The sequence below is a fragment of the Zychaea mexicana genome (genome assembly GCF_025766255.1).
Source record: "Zychaea mexicana strain RSA 1403 chromosome Unknown BDB00scaffold_25, whole genome shotgun sequence".
Lineage (NCBI taxonomy): Eukaryota > Fungi > Mucoromycota > Mucoromycetes > Mucorales > Lichtheimiaceae > Zychaea > Zychaea mexicana.
The window spans coordinates 371,169-392,339 of NW_026516688.1; the positions used below are offsets into that span (position 1 = coordinate 371,169).

The window sequence follows — 21,171 nt, forward strand, 5'->3', positions numbered from 1 at the left end:
CTGCCTGCTCTTCGTGATTTGTTTTCTTCTCTTCTTTCCCTTTACTCACACATACGTCTTTTCTCCATCTCTTTATACAAAACTAGAACATGCCGCCTACACCCGATGTGCCAACCATCCCGACGACTCGTCGTTTCTCGCAGTATTACGTCCCGCAGGCCGTCTATCTCGGACTGGACGTCGAGGTCGACACCGAAACAAACACCGCGAATTATGCGATTTCCGTCCACGATGGTTCGTACACCACCGACTTTTACACCGGCGAGTTCAAGGTCATGGCCAACAGCTCCTGCAAGAGGGAATGTCTAGAAGAAGGTCTCCGCAAGCTGCTCCAGGTTGTCAAACAATACTCGCTGGCGCAGCACTACAAGGTCCAGATCATTGCCTTGTCCAACACGCTTTATGACGCTTATTTCAAAAAGGGAGAAGAGCCTCCATTGACAGCTGCGAGTGCGTTTTGGCGCGAGCTCGATGCTATTCCTTTCCATATCCGCACACATGGTGAGACGCTCGATGAACGTGCAAGCGCAGCTGTACGCAAGGCGGTCATATGGTAATTACGAGAAACAAACACAACAGCGCATATCAGTCAATTGTGTGTGTGTGTGTGTGTGTGTGTGTGTGTGTGTGTGTGTGTGTGTGTGTGTGTGGCAGCAACGCATTGTTGTAAGCAAACAAACAAAGAGAATGCCTTCCCATTGGTACTGACAACAGCTGGTTGCCTTTTGCAGGATGTCGCCCCAGTATCCGGGAAACATTCCACGTGTGTGCGTTGGCTATCGTCATGAAGTCGAAGGTGGGTAACATCTTTGTGTTTCTGTTGTGCCAGAAGGCGAAAAGAAAAACGAGAGACTCAATAACTACTACATTCGCCGACAGTTGACTTCAACGGCTTGATTCACATGGTTGACTTGGTCGACTATGAGAGAACCGTATGCAAGGACACGTGGCGTGTTCTGCAAGAAATGGCGACCAAATACAAAGATCGCAACCTTAGTGTTTCGTTTTTCAATTCGACGCCCCAAGGCGGTGGAGGTAATAACAACTCATGCAATGCCTTTATCAGACAACAAGGCAGCAGCTAACATATACAACAACAGTTGCCCTCATGCGCCATGCTCTCCTGCGGCTATACCGTCTGCTGCATCTGGATGTGCACTGTAAGTGATATATCATCAATGTTCGCTGTTTTGTTTGTAGAAAGCGGTTCCGCGGAAGAACACCAACAATAACAGGAACAACTGTCAATCTTTACATCATGATGTGTTGACATTCAACAAATGCACTTTTCCTCATTTGTAACAATCTATATAGGGTTTGTGGCACGTCCCAAGCCTGAAGTGTTTGATATTACCAAGCGCAAGTTCCACAACGTGCTCCAAGGTGTAGCACCACCTGATGTCAGACTGAACGATCATGACAAGCAGATGTTCATTGATTGGTCCAACGAGAACGTCGACCGTTTCTGGTGCAAAGACGGTGGTCCTCTGCTTAAATCGAACGTCATTATCATCGACGATCCCCAATGTATGTTGTTTATCTGCGAGATGGTGCATACGAATTTTTAAAAGTACTGACACATGTTCACATTGCTGTTAGTGGTTGGCATCATTCCTCACATTAAGAAAATCAATCCAAAGTGCCGCGTGATCTTCCGTTCACACATTGAAATGCGTGCCGATCTTATCAGAGATTACCCGGACGGTCCTCAGGCAGAAACATGGAAGTAAGTACTTCTTGGAATTGATCGTGTGGGGCTGTTTTAACATACATTACTTACTGTACCAATTCTACATTTTGAAGCTTCCTGTGGCAATTTATTCAGCACGCCGATCTGTTTATTGCGCACCCAATGGATAACTTTATCCCTGACGTCGTCCCACGACGCAACGTTGTACTGATGCCCGCTACTACTGACCCATTGGACGGTCTCAACAAGCCGATCGATGGATGGTGCACAGAGTACTACCAATCCGTGTTCAACCGTGTCTGCATGGATCAGGGCGCCAACGAGGTTGACTGGTCTCGCCCTTACATTGTCCAAGTTGCTCGGTTTGATCCATCCAAGGGTATTCCAGACGTTCTCGAGTCCTATAGATTGCTGCGCGAAAAGCTTGCAGCCGATGGTATTGATGATTATAATACCCCTCAACTTATTGTCTGTAAGTTTCTGGCTCCTTTCTTCGTGCTCCCACCTTTGAAATTATCCGACAACAGTATGTTCGCTTCCGATTTTAATTTACTATTGCTATCCAAATAGGTGGTCACGGCAGTGTAGACGATCCCGATGGCACCGTAATTTACGAACAGACTCACCGTACGCTACTAAAGCCAGCGTTTACTGCCATCTCTTTGGATATCATTGTTGCGCGCCTTCCGCCAAACGATCAGTTGCTAGACTTGGTAATCAGCAATGCACGAGTCGCCTTACAACTTTCCCACCGTGAAGGCTTTGAAGTGAAAGTCACCGAAGCTTTGCACAAGGGCGTTCCTGTAGTTGCGTATGAAGCCGGTGGTATTCCACTCCAAATCCAACGTAACGTGGACGGTTTTCTGGAAAAGATTGGGGACGTCAAGGGCGTCGCGGACCGTCTCTATGAGCTCACTACAGACGATGGCCTTCGCAACAAGATGGGTGCTGCAGCCAAAAAGGCAGTGACCGAGGAATTCTTTACTGTATGGAATAGCATTGGCTGGCTCCACTTGTGTCTTGAGCTCACGAACGAAGCGGGATTGGACAGTGGTAGTAAAGGTCTGCTCGATGAAGAAGCCACCTTTGAGCGTAACTCTCAAGTTGGCAATAACCGAAAGGTGTCTGATATGTGGAGAAAACAATATGGCTACACTGGATAGACCTACGCGCTTTCAGAAGAGACGATGACGTTCCCATTTGCTTCTTCCTTATTACTTATTGTATTATTTCTTTCTCTTCATCATTACTATCACATACATATACACACATGTGTCAAGTACAGAACATATCACAACGTGTTTTCTACATTAAAAGGCTGCTTTATAAATTAATCCTTTCGTTCTTTATTTTCAAACTGCACCGACAATGGCAAACGAATGTAAGCTAGAAACTGCCCTTTCTTCAATTTACGTATACAATGAACTGAACTTGCTCTAGTAAATAGCGAAAACCTTGAAGAAATCTTTGCGATCCTTCGAAACGAGACAGATCAGCCGATCGAGGTGTGTATAAATGAACTTTTCGCCTTTCGAATAAGAAACAAAACGCGAGCTGAACGCTTCTGCAATTACTCGTATGTGTCTGTATAGCCATCGTCGTTATTTGAGAAACAATCGGATCAAGACATTCGACGTGAACTCGAACAAGAATTCCTGACGCCACAACGCAACTTTCCAACTTCATGGTTGGCTAAATGTCAAGAGTAAGCATAAAGCATTTTACTCAATGACAACACGCTCGCGTTTAGATTTGCCCTGACAACAAAAACTCCACTGCATACAGACACTGGACTGAAACGCCCGACTTTCCAAGTTTCGGGCATGCACAAATATCCAAACCACGTACGACGATCCAAGTAGCACGCCGTGGTTATGATGGTGATATTGTAGGCTATAACGAAGCAATTTTGAATGATCCCAATATATCGTCGACGAACTCAACCAGTTTCAGCCGGCCGTTTGGATCTGTCAAGGACTTTGTGCGCGGAAACGCTACTCAGTTCCCGTTCGCTCCTGGTGGTTTGGAAACAGAAGTTATAGTAGCCACAGAGAATGATGACGCGATCGAACAATCGCTGGATATCGATCTGGCTTTCTTGCAGGATGGTAATTGCTGGTACTGGGATATAATCAATCAGAAGAGTCAAAGAAAAATGGGCATGAGCCCTGATATAGTAATCTCTGTTATTAGATTCATCGGCTGTTGCTCCAGGACTGGATCGAGGCCTTACGTTTGACGGTATGATGTTGTATGCTGGAACTTGGATATATGTCAGTGTACGAGGTGCGATACTAAAAAATTCATGCATGTTTTCTATTGTAAAAGACGAATCTCAAGCAGACGATGCACGCTTAAAGGAAGCTAGTTCCTCAGTGTTTAACATTGAAGATATCATCAAACCTTCATCACAAGATGAATTTGACTTCTTACAAGTAAAGACTGTGGATGAAGAGACCAAGCAAGAATCAACTCAACAAGAAGCTTCATCGGAGGGTATGTATATAAACTATCAGTATCTTTAAAACGATCATCTAGGGAAGCTGACAGAGGAAGTGTGCCTCGGGACTTGTAGATAAACAAGAAGTGGATGCCTTGTTACCTCAACAACTTATTCCACCTCTCGTATCCGACGCTGTTCCGAAACTCAAAACGGTCAACGAAGCCCATCGACGACGTGAATGGGCTCATGAGATTAATGTCAATCAACCCTTTGATAACTTTCACGAACTGGTACCTGAGATGGCCCAGCAGTTTCCATTCGAACTTGATACTTTCCAAAAGCATGCAGTGTACCATCTAGAAATGGGTGATTCAGTATTTATTGCTGCACATACGTCGGCAGGCAAGACTGTTGTTGCCGATTATGCTATTGCTCTGGCTTCCAAACATATGACCAAGTAGGTTTCTTTTATTCGTCTGCAGGCTGAAGGGAGGAAAAAGATGACGGATATAAAGAGAATAATCCTCTAAAGCTAAGGGTCTCTTTTATAGAGCCATTTATACCTCGCCTATCAAAGCTTTGTCAAACCAAAAGTTTCGAGACTTTAAGCATACTTTTGGTGATGATGTTGGTATATTGACGGGTGATGTTCAGATTCGTCCCGAAGCAAGCTGTCTGATTATGACAACCGAGATTTTGCGAAGCATGCTTTATCGTGGTGCTGACCTTATCCGTGATGTGGAGTTTGTTATCTTTGATGAAGTCCACTATGTCAATGACCTTGAGGTAAACGAAAAATAACAATGAAAGTTAAAGACTGTGCTACTGTATTACCAGAAAACATAACAATAACCTCTTTCTATAATCATTTAGCGTGGTGTTGTTTGGGAAGAAGTTATCATCATGCTTCCTGCTCATGTTAATATCATCCTACTTTCGGCTACAGTACCAAACACCAGAGAGTTTGCCGATTGGGTTGGGTAATGTATATTGTTGATTTTTATGAAACGTAATTTTTACTAGGTCAGCGCCTATGTAACTAAAGCATCGTGTATTTTTGCAGCCGAACAAAGAAGAAAGATATCTATGTTATCAGCACGCTGAAACGTCCAGTTCCATTGGAACACCATTTATATGCTGGCAAGGACTTGTTCAAAATCGTCGGCGCCAATGAGACGAAACTCAATGGATCAGGGTACATACATCATAAAAATGTCTGTTACTAAAAGAAACAAACAACTGATTTTATATCGGGGATACTTAGTTATAAGGCCGCGTCCGACGCATTGTCAAAACGTAAAGAGCAGCGAGAGACATCAGGAGGTGGTCGTGGCGGTGCACGTGGTGGTCGTGGCGTCGTTCGTGGATCACACAAACCTATTGGTCGTAGCTACCAGGCTTCTATGCAATCAGTAAGCTCTTTAAGCCGTTTGCAGTACTCATACCTACATCGACTGAATACTCATCACCCGATGATTCTTCTTGCAATTTTCCCCTCTTTCTTTCTCGATCTCAGGACAGAAATCTATTTGTTCATCTTATCGGTCTATTGCAAAAGAAGCAACTTTTGCCTGTTGTTATTTTCACGTTCTCCAAGAAACGATGTGAGGAATATGCTAGTAGCTTGTCAAAGACGGATCTGTGTACAAGCTTGGAAAAGAGTGAAATCCACGTCTTTATTGAACGGAGTCTGGTCCGTTTGCGCGGTACTGATAAGGAGTTACCGCAAATTCTGCGTATGCGCGAGTTGCTAAGCCGTGGTATTGCAGTTCATCACGGTGGTCTATTGCCAATCATCAAAGAAGTAAGTTCCTTGTTTTTATGAGCATAACATGGTACCCGGGTATTGATCAAGTTTTTTTTGTATCTTAATTAGATAGTAGAAATTCTGTTTGCAAGAGGTCTTGTCAAGGTCTTATTCGCAACTGAAACATTTGCTATGGTAAGTTTTATTTTCATGCAGTTACAATCCTGAATATAGATAGCAGCTACTAACTTACTCGATACAGGGTGTCAACATGCCTGCTAAAAGCGTTGTATTCTCCGGTCTTCGCAAACATGATGGTCGCAGCTTCCGAGATTTGTTGCCAGGTAATACAAAGACGCATGAGCAAAGAAGAAACTGCACATTTAATAAACGATTATATATTAGGTGAATATACGCAAATGTCGGGTAGAGCCGGCCGTCGTGGTTTGGACAATACGGGTATGGTTATTATTGCATGCAGTGGCGACGAAGCACCCCAGGTAAGATTGCTTAACAAGGAGGTGCGTAATATACATCTTTCAGGATAGGTACTAATCGATCAACACATACGATTTGGGGTGAAAAAAAGGCATCCACATTATCTACGATGATTTTGGGCAAACCAACCAAGCTTGAGTCCCAATTCCGCTTGACATACAACATGATTTTGAACCTGCTCCGTGTTGAAGCGCTCAAGGTTGAAGAAATGATCAAGCGAAGCTTTTCCGAAAACAGTACGCAAAGACTATTGCCTGATACCAAACGGCTGGTCGACGAGAACGAACAGAAAAAGAGTGCTTTGCAACAACTCGATTGTACGATCTGTGGCCCTGATTTGAATACGTTCTATGACATTTGTGGCGAAGTTGTACAATTGAACTGCGCCATGATGCTCCAACATATATCGAAATCACCAGCTGGTCACCGTGCTTTGACACCAGGCAGAGCCGTTCTAGTCAATAACAACTTCTATAGAAATGCACCCGCAGTTTTGCTAAAACCAATGTCGACTGCCCCGGGCAATGCTACTGCTTCTTCAGGACAAAAGATGTTTTACTGCCTTGTGCTTACATCCAAGGATCTAAATACCACTCTTCAGGGTGCGACTGCTGCTGGTAAGTAAGAATCAAGCTCTCTTCGTGCACTGAATTAGCAATTTACTGATAATAATTATTATTTTTTAACAAGATGAAATTGCACCATTGCCAGTAACTGTGGTCAATGTACCAAGCAGTGCAGATAGCGTCACGCAAATAGTAACGATTGGTGTTTCTGATATATTGACTGTCACTAGAACGAGCATCAAGGTTAGCGACCTGCTTAATATACATAGCTCAAAGGTCTCCATTGGCAAAGAAAAATTACTTACTCTTCTTATTATTGTGTGTAGTTTGACGTGGATGCTGTGATGATGAGTCAGGACTCGCTGGAAATGACAAGGATCAAACAGGAGCTGGAAAAGTTTGCCATGGATGCTTCAAATGGTGACTACCTGATTATGCTAATGTTGATTTGAGTGAGGCAAATTAATGATTTATTAATGCTTTTTTGGGGGGTTGACGACTGAAGGTTCTTTGGCGGAATTCGATTGGCAAAAGATCAGGGATATCGAGTTTCAAGAAATGTTACGGACCAAAGCGAATCATCTGAAGCGATTGCGAAACGAGTTCCAATGTACCAAATGTCCTGATTTAGATGAGCACGTAAGTGAAGTATACATAAAGTAAATTGTATAATTTAGCGGGGTGGGAGAGAAGAGGTTAATTAACGGCATTTTTCTGAATGACGGCATATCCATCGTGCATGCTTTGATGTTACACGAAAAACTTAGTATGGTCTGATTCATGCGCATAAACGCATCTCCAGCCAAATCGACATGCTCAAGTTGACCATTTCGGACCAGAACCTTGAACTCTTGCCAGATTATCATCAGCGCATTGAAGTGCTCAAACAAATGCACTACATAGATGAGCAAGGCACAGTGCAGCTCAAGGGCCGAGTGGCATGTGAAATCAACTCTGCCGACGAACTGCTACTTACGGAACTTGTGCTGGACAATGTGTTTGCGGATTATGAGCCTGCAGAAGTTGTTGCCATCTTGTCCGCATTTGTGTTTCAAGAACGTAATGCTAGCGAACCACGATTGACACCCAAGCTAACCAAGGCCAAAGAAACCGTGTTGACCTATGCACGCAAGGTGGCTCAGGTGCAAGTCGATTGTGGATTGCCCATTTCTGTCGAAGATTACGTGAATAGCTTGCACTTTGGCTTGGTAGAAGCTGTTTATGAATGGGCGCGTGGATTACCGTTCAAACATATCACGGATCTCACGGATGTCCTAGAAGGCTCGATTGTTCGATGCATCAGCCGACTAGATGAAACAACACGTGAGGTGTTGAGTGCAGCACGCATGGTAGGCGATACCAATCTGTACAAAAAGATGGAGCAGGCAGAACAGGATATCAAGAGAGATATCGTCTTTGCGGCAAGCTTGGTAAGTCGTTGTTGTGCTTTATTGAATTCTATGTATTATCCTTGCTTTTTTTGCATTAATGCAGAATTTATCTTTTCTTGCAGTATTTCTAGTGCTCACCCTGTCATATTTTCCTGCCTCGTCTCTCTCTCTTTCTTTCTTTCTTTTTTTCTCTCCAAATCACTATTCTGGATAATAAAAAGTATGCCCTCTACGATCAGTGATCTGCCTCTGGAACTATTGGATCTCATTGCAGATCGAGTCTCTTTAAGAGAGCTTGTTACGTGTCTATGTGTCAATCACGAATGGCAGTCAGTTTTTGAACGTCACCTTTACAAAAGCATCGATACACGCGAACGCGCAATGTTTCTCTCGTGTAAACGACAGCTGACTGCAACGGCTCAATCGGCTAGACCTCTTGGCTATTACGTTAAAAAACTCAAGATCTGCGATGGTTTTATGACAGCGAAACAAATGACGGAATTGCATCAGCTGTGCCCATTTGTGACCTCCCTGACTTTCCGGTGGCAGAACAGCAAGGCCCATGAACAACACGTGGCCAACAGTAACGCGGATGACGACATCAGTGACGACACACGTCGCAGCAGGGTTATCCATAGCAGCAGGAGCATCAACAATGCTACCGGGAGCCGACGCTACTTTGGCACTCCCAAGCGCATCTTGGAGCTGTTCCCTACTATCACTCAACTGACTCTGGAATGTGAGAGCAAAAGCCGCAGCACCAGATCAATACGATGGCTCGATAGCATCTCCGTCTACTTATCCAGCACACAGAACTTGCGGTCGTTGACGCTGACACACGTATTGCGCGTATTGACTTACAAGCAGATGGACATGATTCACGAAGCGTGCCCAAACTTGATTCAGCTTGCGATTCCTATCATTAAGGTCGACTATATTTATTATTCCAATCTCATAAACCTGGCAGCAGCACGAAACACATCAGGAGAAACAGACGAGCGATTACGCGACTTGGATGGGCCTCACTGGCCTGGTCAGGTGCCACTGCAACATCTCTCTGTGTATGACGTAGATATGGTGGATGCTTTAGAAAGATGGATCAGATATGCAGCTGCTCGATACCCAGACTTACGGACACTGTCGTTTAACAAATGCTCTTATCTTTCATCCGGAACCCGCAAACCTCGACCGTGGATATACGCGACATATCCAAATGACGAAAGCTACTGCTTGCTGGCTGAGCGCTGTCCAAGATTGCACACAATCAAACTAAGCGACACTTCGTTACCCTTGAACGCAATGAAGCATATCTTTTCAGGCCGAGAACTGAGATACGTATCGATCGAGGGACAAAATTGCAACGTGGGGGGTATTGATGGATTCAAAGAGCTGATGCAGTTACTCGCAGACAAAGTTGTCCATCTCGGGTTTTAACTTCCGGCAGCATTTATGGACACTCTTTGACAACCCAAAACAAACGCTCTTTCGAGACGTTCAGCCACCTGGTGGAGCTCAAAGTGGTACAGGTGGGATCGTGGGACGAGCCAGGAACCGTAATGGTCGATCACGTCTTGAAGTCGTCCCCTGTCCTTATGAATCTCACGCTTGCTGGTGTGTGTGCCAAAGCCGACCCGGTCGACACAATCAACGACCCCAACGCGCCTTATATCCCATCACTGACAACGCTTCGGTTGCGCAACGTCAATCTCCTATGCGGCTCATTGATGAATTTTGTGTCAGAACGCTATCCCCAACTTTTACATCTTCACATGATTCGGTGCACAGGCCCTCAAAGCTTGCTTGCCCACGCAGGGGCCCGGTTCACTGTCGACCTTCCATATCATCATTTCAGGGCTCGCCGTCTCTCCGAGCCACGGTGATCGCTTCAATCATGGCTGGATCCTCTTATTCTCCTCAACAACAACGACGCACTCTGTACGACAATTACTATCTCGTACCAGGTATCTGGCCCACCTCCCTTCCACAACAAGAAGATAATAATGGCCCATCGATGGAACTGGTAGTGGATGATTCATCCGTTGTGAGCCCGATCCCAGGTGAAAAGTTTGTCAAACTTAGTGGGGAACAATGTGAACGTTCGCTTGGTTTCAAAGACTCGACATTGTCGCGCAAGCGGAAGCGGCCCAACACATCACCGGATGATGATTCCCTTGTGCAGCGGTGCCGAAACGAGATTGACGAAGCCGGTTATTTGAACCGTTTCCTGTGGGATCAGTACCGAAAGCGATCTTTAATGGAGCTATTTTTGTTCGTGATAGCATTTGCTTACCATCATCACTGTTTTTGTCCAGTATTACCATCACATTATCCTCTGCATTAGAAAATTCCTCTAAGATGCAGACTTATTCGATCTCTTTTGCGCAAAACCAGTCTATATATATCACACATATACCCTCTTATTTCGCATTCATAATTTGCTTTGGCTTTTCAATATGAATAAAGATGCCCAAAAGAGGCTGCAGTTAATGCTAGGTAAAGAGCAGTTAGCGAACCAGCGACTCCTCGGGATAATTTTAGATTCCGCGCAAAGGAAAAAAAAAGGTTTTTTCTTCTTTTGTTCGGTGACACTTTAATAGATCATGGTAAGTTTCGCAAAAAGTGTGGATCGTGGCCTTTGCAATCTAATTACGGCATTAATCCTTGTAGCCCAACAACAAACGACACACGTTAAAAAACGTCAAGAACCGCGATGAACTGCATCCATATTCACGGAAAGCAAGACAATTGACTCGTATTCATTTACGAAACCAGAAACTAGCCGGCAAAAAAGAAGGACGCTCGACTGGAAACACGAAAGGTAAAAAGACATTGTGTTTCAGCCTGCTCACATCGCTGTTATCATAGTTTAGTTACTGCTGCTTGAGACCTAACTCCGTGTTTCTTTTTTTTTGGCTGTATATAGTTGAACGATGGTTATGGTTTCGGTTCGCACTTGAGGAGTCACAGACATGTGCAACGAAGGAACAAGTTCACGAATTAATTGACATGTATGTTTACGGTACATCCGGGTAGCGGTAGCAGTAGTGAGTTAAAATACTACTAGTAGATGAAGAGCAGCAAGCGAGAAAAACAAAGGATTAGAAAAAGGAAACTCAAGATTAATTTTAGGTACTTGAAGCGACACGACCATGAGCTTGAACAACTCGAGCTAGACCGAAAGAAAAAGGGCGGGCATCGGAAGAAGGTGCCACGCCACGACATTTTGACGGCGCTGAGGGCGTCTGAAGAAAGCGAATATGCATCTGGCTTTGGTAAGAGAATTAGACTTCCGGACCCAAAACTGGGGGTGAAGCTGAAGCTGGGAGAGAAAGATCAAGCTTATCAATGTTGTTTACAGAGTTACCGGATTTGATGGTCGAGAAAAACGTACGGATGTTACGAGAATGGGACGGCGATGTCAATGGCATGCCAAGGATAAGGCAAACCCTGTATCGCAAATCGGACGCACCCACTGCCATCGCGAACACGGCCACAACAAGTACGGAGACGACGATGAAAACCGATATTTCGATGGATGACATGGACACAGCATAAACAAATTTACCAGACCTCCCGTTTCTCTTTTCTCCTCCTAAACGTATCTTCCTTTCTTAGCATTTGTGTTTTTTTCTCGGATCCTGCTTAATATGTCGAATAGCCGATCAAGTTTGTTTTTTGTTGTTCAAACATAATGAAATGGCGCCACCCAAAGGGAGCTCATACCTTGTTTTTTTTGTATTCTTTGTGTAATCGTCGGCTCATCCGATACTCCCGAGTACGAGCACGACAAAAACATCGTTTGTGCCACCACTTTGTCGCTATATATTGGAAATGTTCCTCTTTAAACTATCCTCGGTATATGAATACAAAATCCCATAGCACTAATAATAAAAGTAAAGGCTTTCGAAAGTGAAAGAAATAGAGCAAGTATTAAGGAAGATATGATGGCCATCGCAAATCTAGTAAATAATCGATCGATCGTAGATTGTGTATAGCACGCTTGTATGCTTATATTGTCGGGATAAAAGTGATATACAAGCGCATGTACCAAATTGGAAATCCCGAGAGTTCTCGCTTGTCAAACACAACAACACACGCACGCTCACACCTCCCCTTCCCTCTCTCCGCATTTTTTTTCTTTACTCCGTCCTTGCTTTTCTATGCGATGATGGCGCATCAACCATACTTTAAGGGGGATGATCCATCTATATCGAATCAGCACCCTCGGACAGATGTAAATATTTGCTCCATCGCATGGGCGTCATTTGGTTTTAGCATTATAGGTTCTAGCGAATTTATCATCACATCTCGTCGTTGACGCAGTGCTAAATGTTAAATTAGGTAATGTAAGACAACGGATGAAACAATGAGTGGGCGATATTGCTATAGATTCATCGTAAAATAATATAATCAAATGGTTGGAAAAATAAGTAATGATCAGCACAACCTTCTTCCTTCTCTTTCATTGTTCGCAGTAGGATAGCTGCTTGCAGCAAAGCATACATAAGAGTGTCAGGGTCGAGACTCTCTATCTACCACATCAGTTCCTTAGACCCTGCTTTTAATTTTTTGTATATGACAAGTAAATGACAATGAAGTCATCATCTACCATAAGCATAATAACAACAACAGGATCTTTACTTGCCAGGGCAACCTGTTGAACTTTCTTCTATGCATACAGTTGCCATGGACAAAATTTGCTGTCTTGGCAACGAACTTTTGTCATAGAAAAGCCTCACTTCAAAAGGTGTAACACAGACAGTTGCTTTTTTGGGGGGACGAGAAATGGATTGTTGATGTTAAGTTTCAAATGCCAATCTTTCTTTTGGATGTCGTTTAGCTTTGAAGATGAAGAAGAATGTGTTGTTACTGCGCCCTAACCTGGGTGACAGTAGAGAAGAGGGAGACCGATAGTGATAAACCAGTACCTGCGTATCTCGTACATGCGTGAAGGGGGTCTGTTTTAAAGTTGCATAGATAGAGGAGCACTTATACTAGAGGAGAAGAATGAAATTTATCATGAAACACCACCATCATTCTCATGTAAATTGGATCTGCCATTTATACAACCTAACTTGCGTGGGTTGCTTGCTTCTGTGATCGACAAAAAAAAAGAACAGAAAAAAGAATTTTTTCTTTCCCCAACTTCCGATGAACCTTTCCATGGTTATTAAAACAAAGTGGGGGAGAGAGGAGTTAAAAGATTATACGTTGTAGATGAAAGAAATAGACGGGGTACCATCAAGACGGCGAAGAAGACGCCTGTCCGTATACGCGCATACACACAGTACAAGACGAAGAACTAGGCCATCGCCACGATTCAGGCCGGGTACCGGTAGCTGTCATACTGAACGGAGTCGGTCGTCGCGTTGGGTTGTTGTGGGCGCAGTACTACAGTGAAGAACACATTGACTTTTACGGTAATTCCACTACATGGTCGCCCCTGTTGAGCAACACGACCTACTCGTGCACCCGGGCTGTCTCGAACTCAAAAAAAATAAAAAGCCGATCGTGATCCTTCAAAACTTATATTACATCTAGTATATAAACCCAACTCGACATTTTGTTTTTCTTTTCCTTCTTTCCTTCCATTTTTTATTTACATATTCATTGCTTACATACCATCTTCTGTTTATACATACCATATACCCCTCCTCTTTTACAATCCACCATATTTACATATATAACCAGAGCTTTACATATATATAAACAAAAAAATGGACGCACATTACTACCACAGTCACCGTCCATCACTTCCTTTAACCAAGGAAAATCTGTCGCGCTATGTGCACCAACAAGAAGAAACCGAGCCTTCCTTCACATTAATGAGCCGCTACTACAACGACTTGCCACCACCCTCGCCTGTATTATCCGCACGGCGCGAACGACGCAATTCATCCAACACAACATCCTCGGATTTTGTCGTGGCCACACCACGTCTATCTCCATTTCCATACCACAACGATTCCTTATTCCTTCCAACTGCAGAGCAGCAACATAACAGCACCATTAGCAGTCGACGTAGTAATAGTCCTACGCCATCCATTGACACATTCTCGAGCTATCCAGGAGTACGACGAGCTAGTGCCGCTGAGCGACGTCCTAGTCCACTCGCAACAGTTCCTCCTCGACGTCAAGCAAGTGCTCCACCATTAGACCGAGCCACGACACGTAAATTCGCAAAGCAAGATTGTCAAGATAGTGCTACCACTCCAAAAAAAGCTCGGTCCTGGTGGCTTTGGCTTTCTAAACTGCTTACTATCAAATTAAAAAAGAAAAAAGCACATGCTTCATCATCATCATCACTGTCCACTTCCTCCAAGCGTAGCATCGCCACATCATCGCTACCAACAGCATCAATGACAACAGCTACCACGGCTGCTACTACTTTAACAGCAGCAACGTGCCGGCTAAATGAAGGATCGCCTGTGTGGTACAGCCAATTCAGAGCAAACCCACCACCCCCTTCCGCATTGGCCATGGCTGCTGCTTGAAAACCATCTCCTCTCCCCCAATTTCCCCTCTCAATCCCCGATCCATTACATTCAGCCTTTTTTTATGTTCAAATCTGTACAAAAACCGATTTTTTCTTATATTCTTTGTTACGATTCCCCTATTATAATTATCTACTATATATACGCTATTTCTCTTTCATGCTATACTTATCCCTCAGTCTCATATTACACTCAGCTATATAGATATCCCAATTCTCATCACATATAATTATCACATATTTATAAATATACAAACATATCTTATATTCTTATATTTAGCCTTCACAAATATAACAAACAATAGATGTTCTGTCTCCATATGACAATGATGTGACTTTCTTTTGCAAGTGTTAGATGAATGCCCCGGTCAAAGTAGCATCTTTTGATTAGCAAACGTGCAGTTGCCCAAGTAGTACTGGGTCCTGGGCAAACGACCAGGCCAACGTGGGCGTGGGGGGGGAAGTCAGAGCAAGACAGCGTTGTGCTATGAAAAAAAAGGGATACTAGGGGAATGCTACACGAATCAGGGACTCGAGTCTGTCTCGTCTATATACCAGCCTTTCAGAGGAAAAAGTTTCGTACCACAGCAAAAGCCATACTGCCTTTATAGTGATGTCCGGATTTTATCATACTGATCGCATTGTGAAGTCTTATTGTGCGATTCTTTCTTTTGTTCCTCAATGTCGCGTGAGAAGAATCGTCTTTACAGTGGAAAGCGAACGGGCCACCCGACAACGTGCTAGAGCGGAGCGGAGTATTTTAAGCGCTTCGCATTTTGTGATGGGGGACCGTGTCTTTAGATTCGTTCCAGACCGCTTTGTCTCGCCGGAAGGAAACAGAGTTCCCCAGGCATTTTCTTTACCGGAGCTCTAACAAGTCCGGATAGATAGGGAAAGTGTACGATAGACAGAAATTTATTGAGAACAAAGACAAAAACTGGATGGACTGATTATAGGAGGATCTTGTGCGTATTCCACAACACCACGAGGAAAAGAACGGATGGTAAGCCGAAAGAAAAGTATACGCGTGATGTTTTTGACGATAGCATATTATCAAGAAAGATATAAGTAGTAGTGTACGGATAATGTAGGGATGGTATTTATTGCAATGTATCATTGTGCAATAGTAGATGTAACTGTACTCGGGTTGTTGGCCGAAAGAGATGTTGGATCGTGAAAATTAACGATTTGAAGCGCGAGCGAGCAAGCGCTAAATATCTACGGCGTTCGTATCCGTTTCTCGTTCAACATTAGCCGCCTAAATAGATGCTTTTGAAAAGGCAATATATATTTTGGATGCATAACAAAAGAGTGCGAACGGCAAACAATGACAGCCACCTTCTTGGTTTATGTGTGTTCAGTAGTAATGCCAAATTGAGGCTAATTTTGCTTCAAGAGCGACATTACGACAGAGAGCGGAGCATAACAGATTTCTGTGTCTGGCTAAGGGGCTACTATTTACGTGAATATAGATCGATCTCTTTCTCTGTAGTACTGTATTAAGTAATAGCAGCAAACCATTTGTTGTCGCTGCCGTATAATATCTACCATTAGTCGCTTTTCCAAGAACTGACCAGGACATGCGCTGCTCTGCGATGTTGCTGCCGTATCTCAACTTGCTATACAAAAAATGCCACAGAATATATCAAAAGGAGAATGGTTAACAGAATTATGTAAGATGGCGTAGTGCATCTCATCCAAGAGAATAAGCCTACTGCTATTTCTGTGATACTTCCTTTTATTATGCCTCGTATTGTATTCTTCTTTGTCACCCTTCTTCTCGGTATTATCGCTGCTATGGTTCCTTTCCTCAAGAGCTCAGCAATCCCTATTCCTTTTTCATCGTCTTGATAAAAGCAGTGGTGGTGGGTTACTTGGTATGGATCAATCCAACGCGATGGTCCCTTGGCTTGAATGCCGAACGCTTAAATGATACCAAGTGTATTGTAGACGTGACTCTTGTCGATTCCTTAGATTACCTCGGTTCGAATTTTTTCTCAGAGTTCTGAGCTACCAGTGTTATAGCTATTCTGAATATATTGTTATTAATAAACGCATAGTCATTCTTCGCCGTTAGATTCTCGTGTAGAGATATTCTCGCATTTTCCACACGCCTTCTTTTGTGGAATTTTTGGGGAAGAAAGAAACTTATTACTATAATACTCTGAGCTCATCATAGGTGGTTTGTTGGGTGGCGACGGAAGTGAACAAAAATGTGAATACAGCGAGGAATAAGAAAACCGCCCGCAGTCGGAAGGTGGCGTAGACAAAGATAAAGAAGGTGGTTAGCTCTTACTCTCTTTCTCTCACTCTGTGTGCGCGTCTCAATGTAGCAACTAAGCCTTATACATTTTGTGGAAGATTTTGAACGACAGGAGGATTCGGTTCAGACCCTAACACAGATTACACCGATTTATTAAAATGAAATTATATCGGTCTATTGTGATTCCTTCCCCAATCCCCAACATGTTTCGAGAAGAGCAAAAAGACTTTCATGGGACGCGGATTTCCTTAATTGATGATGATATGGAACCTAATTCCGCTTAGAGATACTAAATAATCAAAAAGAAGGATAGGATCTCAGTGTATATACTTTTGCAAATAATACGAAGACACAAGCAATATGCACATGATGTCAAAATGAGCTTTTGACCCTCATTGATAACCTTGTTAAGTACTTCCAAACACTTCGCAATTCAGCACCCGTTGCGTTCGGACACAATCGTGCAATAAGTTCGTAACGAAAGTCACGCTCGACACTCGTGCTTTTTGCGTGAATCTTTATATATGTGCACTGCCTTAAAATATACATGAAAAGCGTTAAGTTTCATATCACCCATCCCTACACACATACACACTACGCCTCACACGAAAAGCATTTTTACCTCCAAATCTGGTAAACCGAATTCTACACGTCTATCCAAACGACCCGGTCGCAACAAGGCAGGGTCAAGGGTATTAGGTCTGTTGGTTGCCATCAGCACCTTGATGTTTCCTCGTGGGTCGAAACCGTCCACATTATTCATTTGTAAGTAGACAGTTAGTAAGCATGGTTACATCCACGTTTGAGTAAGGTGTACAACACGAGCAAAGTCGTTATCGATAAAAGAAGAAGGGAAAGGTTTTACTAGCAGGTCTAACGGAAGCATTACAGGTTCAAGAAATCAGAGACTGGACTTGTGGCACCAAATATATAGCATATCCCCTGCTGACAAGAAGAAGAGCAACCATTGCAGGTGAAGAATATTGAAGATAGATCTTAATTGTGAGCAAGATGAACCCTAGTATATTTGATCAGATTCTATTAGCATCAATCCAATGAGGTTGCTAAATATGCACATCATATATACTACTAACCTCTACCAGAACTCCATAAACAACTGGGCTGCAAAAAATGCCTTTCTATCATTGCATCAAGCATGATTTTTATCTCTACGGCCAACTTGAAAAGTCCTGTTCGCTTACTTTTAAAGACGATTTTACTTCGACTACCAGTGTGCGCAGTTCCTCATCGTTGATAAGAACAGAGAGAGTCGCATCTGCTTTGACTTTGTACCGATTGCTTAACGAAGTGAATTGGCTAATTTGATATTCATGGTCAGCATTACAATACATAAACTCACTTAGTTGAAATAATTAAAAGTATTACCTACCATCGCTTTTTGTGTACGGAATGTTACGCAATAATTCATCGAATATTGGCTTAAACACAGTATTCCCAAAACGATCTTGATCAACGCTTAGCAAATCAGTGCTGTCGTAGGTTCGATAAGTCTATACATACATATTATCATATCGACGTAGATTGGCAAAGTTTGCAAAATTACCCAGAAATTACACAGTCGTCAAACTGCTCCTTTCTTACATATTGCCAATGCCTCGTAAAGCCAGCTGTTCGTCTCTGGTCTTGGTATATTTGAGCCCCAAAATATCTTTAACTTCTTTGTCATCCCTGTCTTGCACTCGATTACTGTAAAGCTTAAAGTATACCCCATCAAAGACACAACTATATTCCGTTATTTGAGAGCTGCGCACGGCAAACATTATTGCGAGCTTAAGCAATTCATGCGATGTTTCAATGCTCGTAGGGCCAAAAGTATCACGCACATTCTTGAGGGATGTCATGACCCATTGCGCAGCCTCTTCATAGTTCTCTCGTTGTACATATCCTTGTTTCAGCCTATCCTTTGCTTCACCCCATCGCAGTGCCGATTTATGGTGGATCATATCCTGCAGTTTCAAAGCCTCGACAAGCTGTCGTTCTTCTACCGACTTATCCACTTTTTGTTCAATCTATCGAAACTTGCTTAATGGCGATGGATCTAATCCATGTTAGGTTCACAAATAAACCGGTTTATTATGATAGCAGAAGTTCTCACTATTTATAGCAAAGACTTGTTCTGCGTAACTATCACACAGCATGTACTGTACATTGAACAGATGCATTATTATTGATTAAGCATATAGGATGAAGTAATAGGGGGTGCGTGGGTAAAGGGTCCATTTGGCTCAATGCCTCGGATAGTAGCTAATGCGAATTGCGTGCCAACATAATGACAACTTCTTCCTTAGCCTAGTTAATCCGTGAAATACCAAGATGAGTCGGCACATGTGAGACGTGGTGTTGATCAATTACTTTTCAATTTCTTATTAAGTGAAGTAGTGGCTATTTCTATCTAAGTTACATATACATATATATACAATGTGCTGTATGTATAGTTTGTAGTGAGTTGGTGCCATAAATATTGTGTGCTTTGAATGTATCGCAACGTATATGATTGTGCGCTTGACATACATATTGGGATCACAGAATACTTAGAGCTCTCGAGACAAGCACAGGTGTCGATGACCACGTGGAGTGAAAAGCCATGGGAGTGTGTAGACGACCATTTAGCGAGACTGAGATATATAATTCGTTAAAACCGATAACAAGGCCGCGGTTTATAAGCTTGTTTTTTGGTTGTAAGTTTGTATATAAATTTCCCTCAAGAAACAGAAACAGATTTACGTCTCTTGCTATAGGCAGGCAATGGCTTACCTAAAATTGGATGATCCGAGCTTTTTACCCATTTCATAGCGTTGGAATGACCTCTCTCGATATCGTCCCAACTGGCGTTTTCGCGACGGTTTCAAACGAGATCACTGGTACAGGAGGACAAGATATGGCCATGTCCACTGAGGCTTGCCCGTTTGGTGAGCTCCCCCCGCTATCAGTTGACGACCTTCTTCTAGAAAATTGACTTTTGCTACCCCTCATCATCCATCAAAGGAATGATGTATGGTACTTTTAAAGTATACAGACCGCTCGATCAATACTGGCCTGGGTAGCCAATGTATTTGTAAATTAGGAAAAGTGCAATACAAACGGCGACGGTAAGATGCTGTACAAACTCACTTTGAACTGAAACAAAGCAAAAGGGCTTTCGAAGAAACTTAGTCATTGATATTAAGATTCTTTTGGTATATGTAGTTTAGTCTTATACGGCAAAACATCGGAAGGTGGTCCGAAGCTTGAAAGCCATCATATTGTACTGTCCCAAGCTTTCGTGGGCCAATTAATTACAGTCATTGTTATGTTCCATGCCATACCTCGACAAAAAGTGAAAGGTATGCCACGGCAGCTATTTTTATCGTAACTGTATGGACAAGCACGATTACCAAGAAAAAATAATAAAGAAAAGCGTTGCTGTACATGTGTCGAACTGCCTCCACCTGGAAACATATATGGCGCTCCAAATGCAGCTCAATCTCAGGCGATCTCCCAAACAGATGGGCACATCCACGAGGATTTAGGCTTTGATAGAAAGCCATTTAAAACGTTTGTAAAGCAATTCTACTATTGAGTATGAGCATTACAGTATTCGATATCAAAAGATTTGATCTTGACTGTAGAGTGCATGTCGTGCAGATTTTAAGAGAAACGATAGTTTAAGCACACAAAGCTCGATCAACTTGTTCCAAGTCTAAAAGAGTTCCTGCTGTTGCAAGAAACTTTCTGATGTGCCCAGTACTGATATTGCTACATACCCAACGGGTTTCACAACAATTTGACATTGTATTACATGGTCTTTCCATTATGCTTGCGTCAAACGGTTGCCTAGATATTATGTTTAGAATCGATCGAGTCATTGCAAAGTAAAAGTAATTACGAATCTAATGTGAGCCATTTGACATTGTCAGCATTGTATAAGAACAAGGACACAGCACGCCAAAACATGAGTTCTTTCCTAACTGTCAAATGAAGCGGCGAAGACGATTGAACACAGTCAGAAAGAAAATGGATATTGCAAGGTGAAGCGACACGCAAATATCTTCACAAGGAAAGAAATTGTAAATGAGTTTA

General features: G+C 43.0%; 7 protein-coding genes across 7 annotated transcripts; 5 read left to right on the top strand and 2 right to left on the bottom strand.

Moving 5' to 3' along the window:
* The first annotated feature begins 39 nt into the window (after positions 1-39).
* On the top strand, positions 40-3,036 carry BDB00DRAFT_817251 (uncharacterized protein). Its single transcript, XM_053123054.1, has 8 exons — positions 40-553; positions 732-796; positions 880-1,035; positions 1,101-1,160; positions 1,315-1,527; positions 1,600-1,726; positions 1,804-2,162; positions 2,261-3,036. Exons 1-8 carry the CDS (start codon positions 90-92, stop codon positions 2,851-2,853), a joined length of 2,037 nt encoding a protein of 678 aa, XP_052981097.1. The 5' UTR covers positions 40-89; the 3' UTR covers positions 2,854-3,036.
* Positions 3,022-8,566, top strand: BDB00DRAFT_292692 (NUC185 domain-containing protein). The gene is made up of 21 exons (XM_053116813.1): positions 3,022-3,071; positions 3,131-3,195; positions 3,283-3,395; positions 3,476-3,798; positions 3,884-3,931; positions 4,019-4,186; positions 4,266-4,590; positions 4,685-4,919; positions 5,007-5,113; positions 5,197-5,328; positions 5,398-5,545; positions 5,650-5,937; positions 6,010-6,075; positions 6,143-6,224; positions 6,286-6,380; positions 6,470-6,995; positions 7,069-7,187; positions 7,271-7,364; positions 7,450-7,583; positions 7,712-8,374; positions 8,458-8,566. The coding sequence occupies exons 1-21, from the start codon at positions 3,059-3,061 to the stop codon at positions 8,464-8,466; spliced, it is 3,753 nt and encodes a 1,250-aa protein (XP_052981098.1). The 5' UTR covers positions 3,022-3,058; the 3' UTR covers positions 8,467-8,566.
* A 1,341-nt stretch (positions 8,567-9,907) lies between these two features.
* BDB00DRAFT_292829 (uncharacterized protein) lies at positions 9,908-11,100 on the top strand. The gene has a single exon (XM_053116815.1). The coding sequence runs from the start codon at positions 10,047-10,049 to the stop codon at positions 10,674-10,676; it is 630 nt and encodes a 209-aa protein (XP_052981099.1). The 5' UTR covers positions 9,908-10,046; the 3' UTR covers positions 10,677-11,100.
* On the top strand, positions 10,866-12,256 carry BDB00DRAFT_292696 (uncharacterized protein). The gene is made up of 5 exons (XM_053116814.1): positions 10,866-10,938; positions 11,003-11,153; positions 11,259-11,343; positions 11,465-11,607; positions 11,694-12,256. Exons 1-5 carry the CDS (start codon positions 10,936-10,938, stop codon positions 11,888-11,890), a joined length of 579 nt encoding a protein of 192 aa, XP_052981100.1. The 5' UTR covers positions 10,866-10,935; the 3' UTR covers positions 11,891-12,256.
* A 1,622-nt stretch (positions 12,257-13,878) lies between these two features.
* Positions 13,879-15,133, top strand: BDB00DRAFT_817259 (uncharacterized protein). The gene has a single exon (XM_053123055.1). It carries the CDS (start codon positions 14,053-14,055, stop codon positions 14,827-14,829), a length of 777 nt encoding a protein of 258 aa, XP_052981101.1. The 5' UTR covers positions 13,879-14,052; the 3' UTR covers positions 14,830-15,133.
* A 2,228-nt stretch (positions 15,134-17,361) lies between these two features.
* On the bottom strand, positions 17,362-17,854 carry BDB00DRAFT_871109 (uncharacterized protein; the record flags this gene model as incomplete). Its single annotated transcript, XM_053126791.1, has 3 exons — positions 17,362-17,380; positions 17,507-17,607; positions 17,714-17,854. 3 exons carry the CDS (start codon positions 17,852-17,854, stop codon positions 17,362-17,364), a joined length of 261 nt encoding a protein of 86 aa, XP_052981102.1.
* A 268-nt stretch (positions 17,855-18,122) lies between these two features.
* BDB00DRAFT_786937 (uncharacterized protein) lies at positions 18,123-19,055 on the bottom strand (the record flags this gene model as incomplete). Its single annotated transcript, XM_053120654.1, has 5 exons — positions 18,123-18,155; positions 18,186-18,230; positions 18,294-18,408; positions 18,478-18,582; positions 18,694-19,055. 5 exons carry the CDS (start codon positions 19,053-19,055, stop codon positions 18,123-18,125), a joined length of 660 nt encoding a protein of 219 aa, XP_052981103.1.
* Between the last annotated feature and the right edge of the window lie 2,116 nt (positions 19,056-21,171).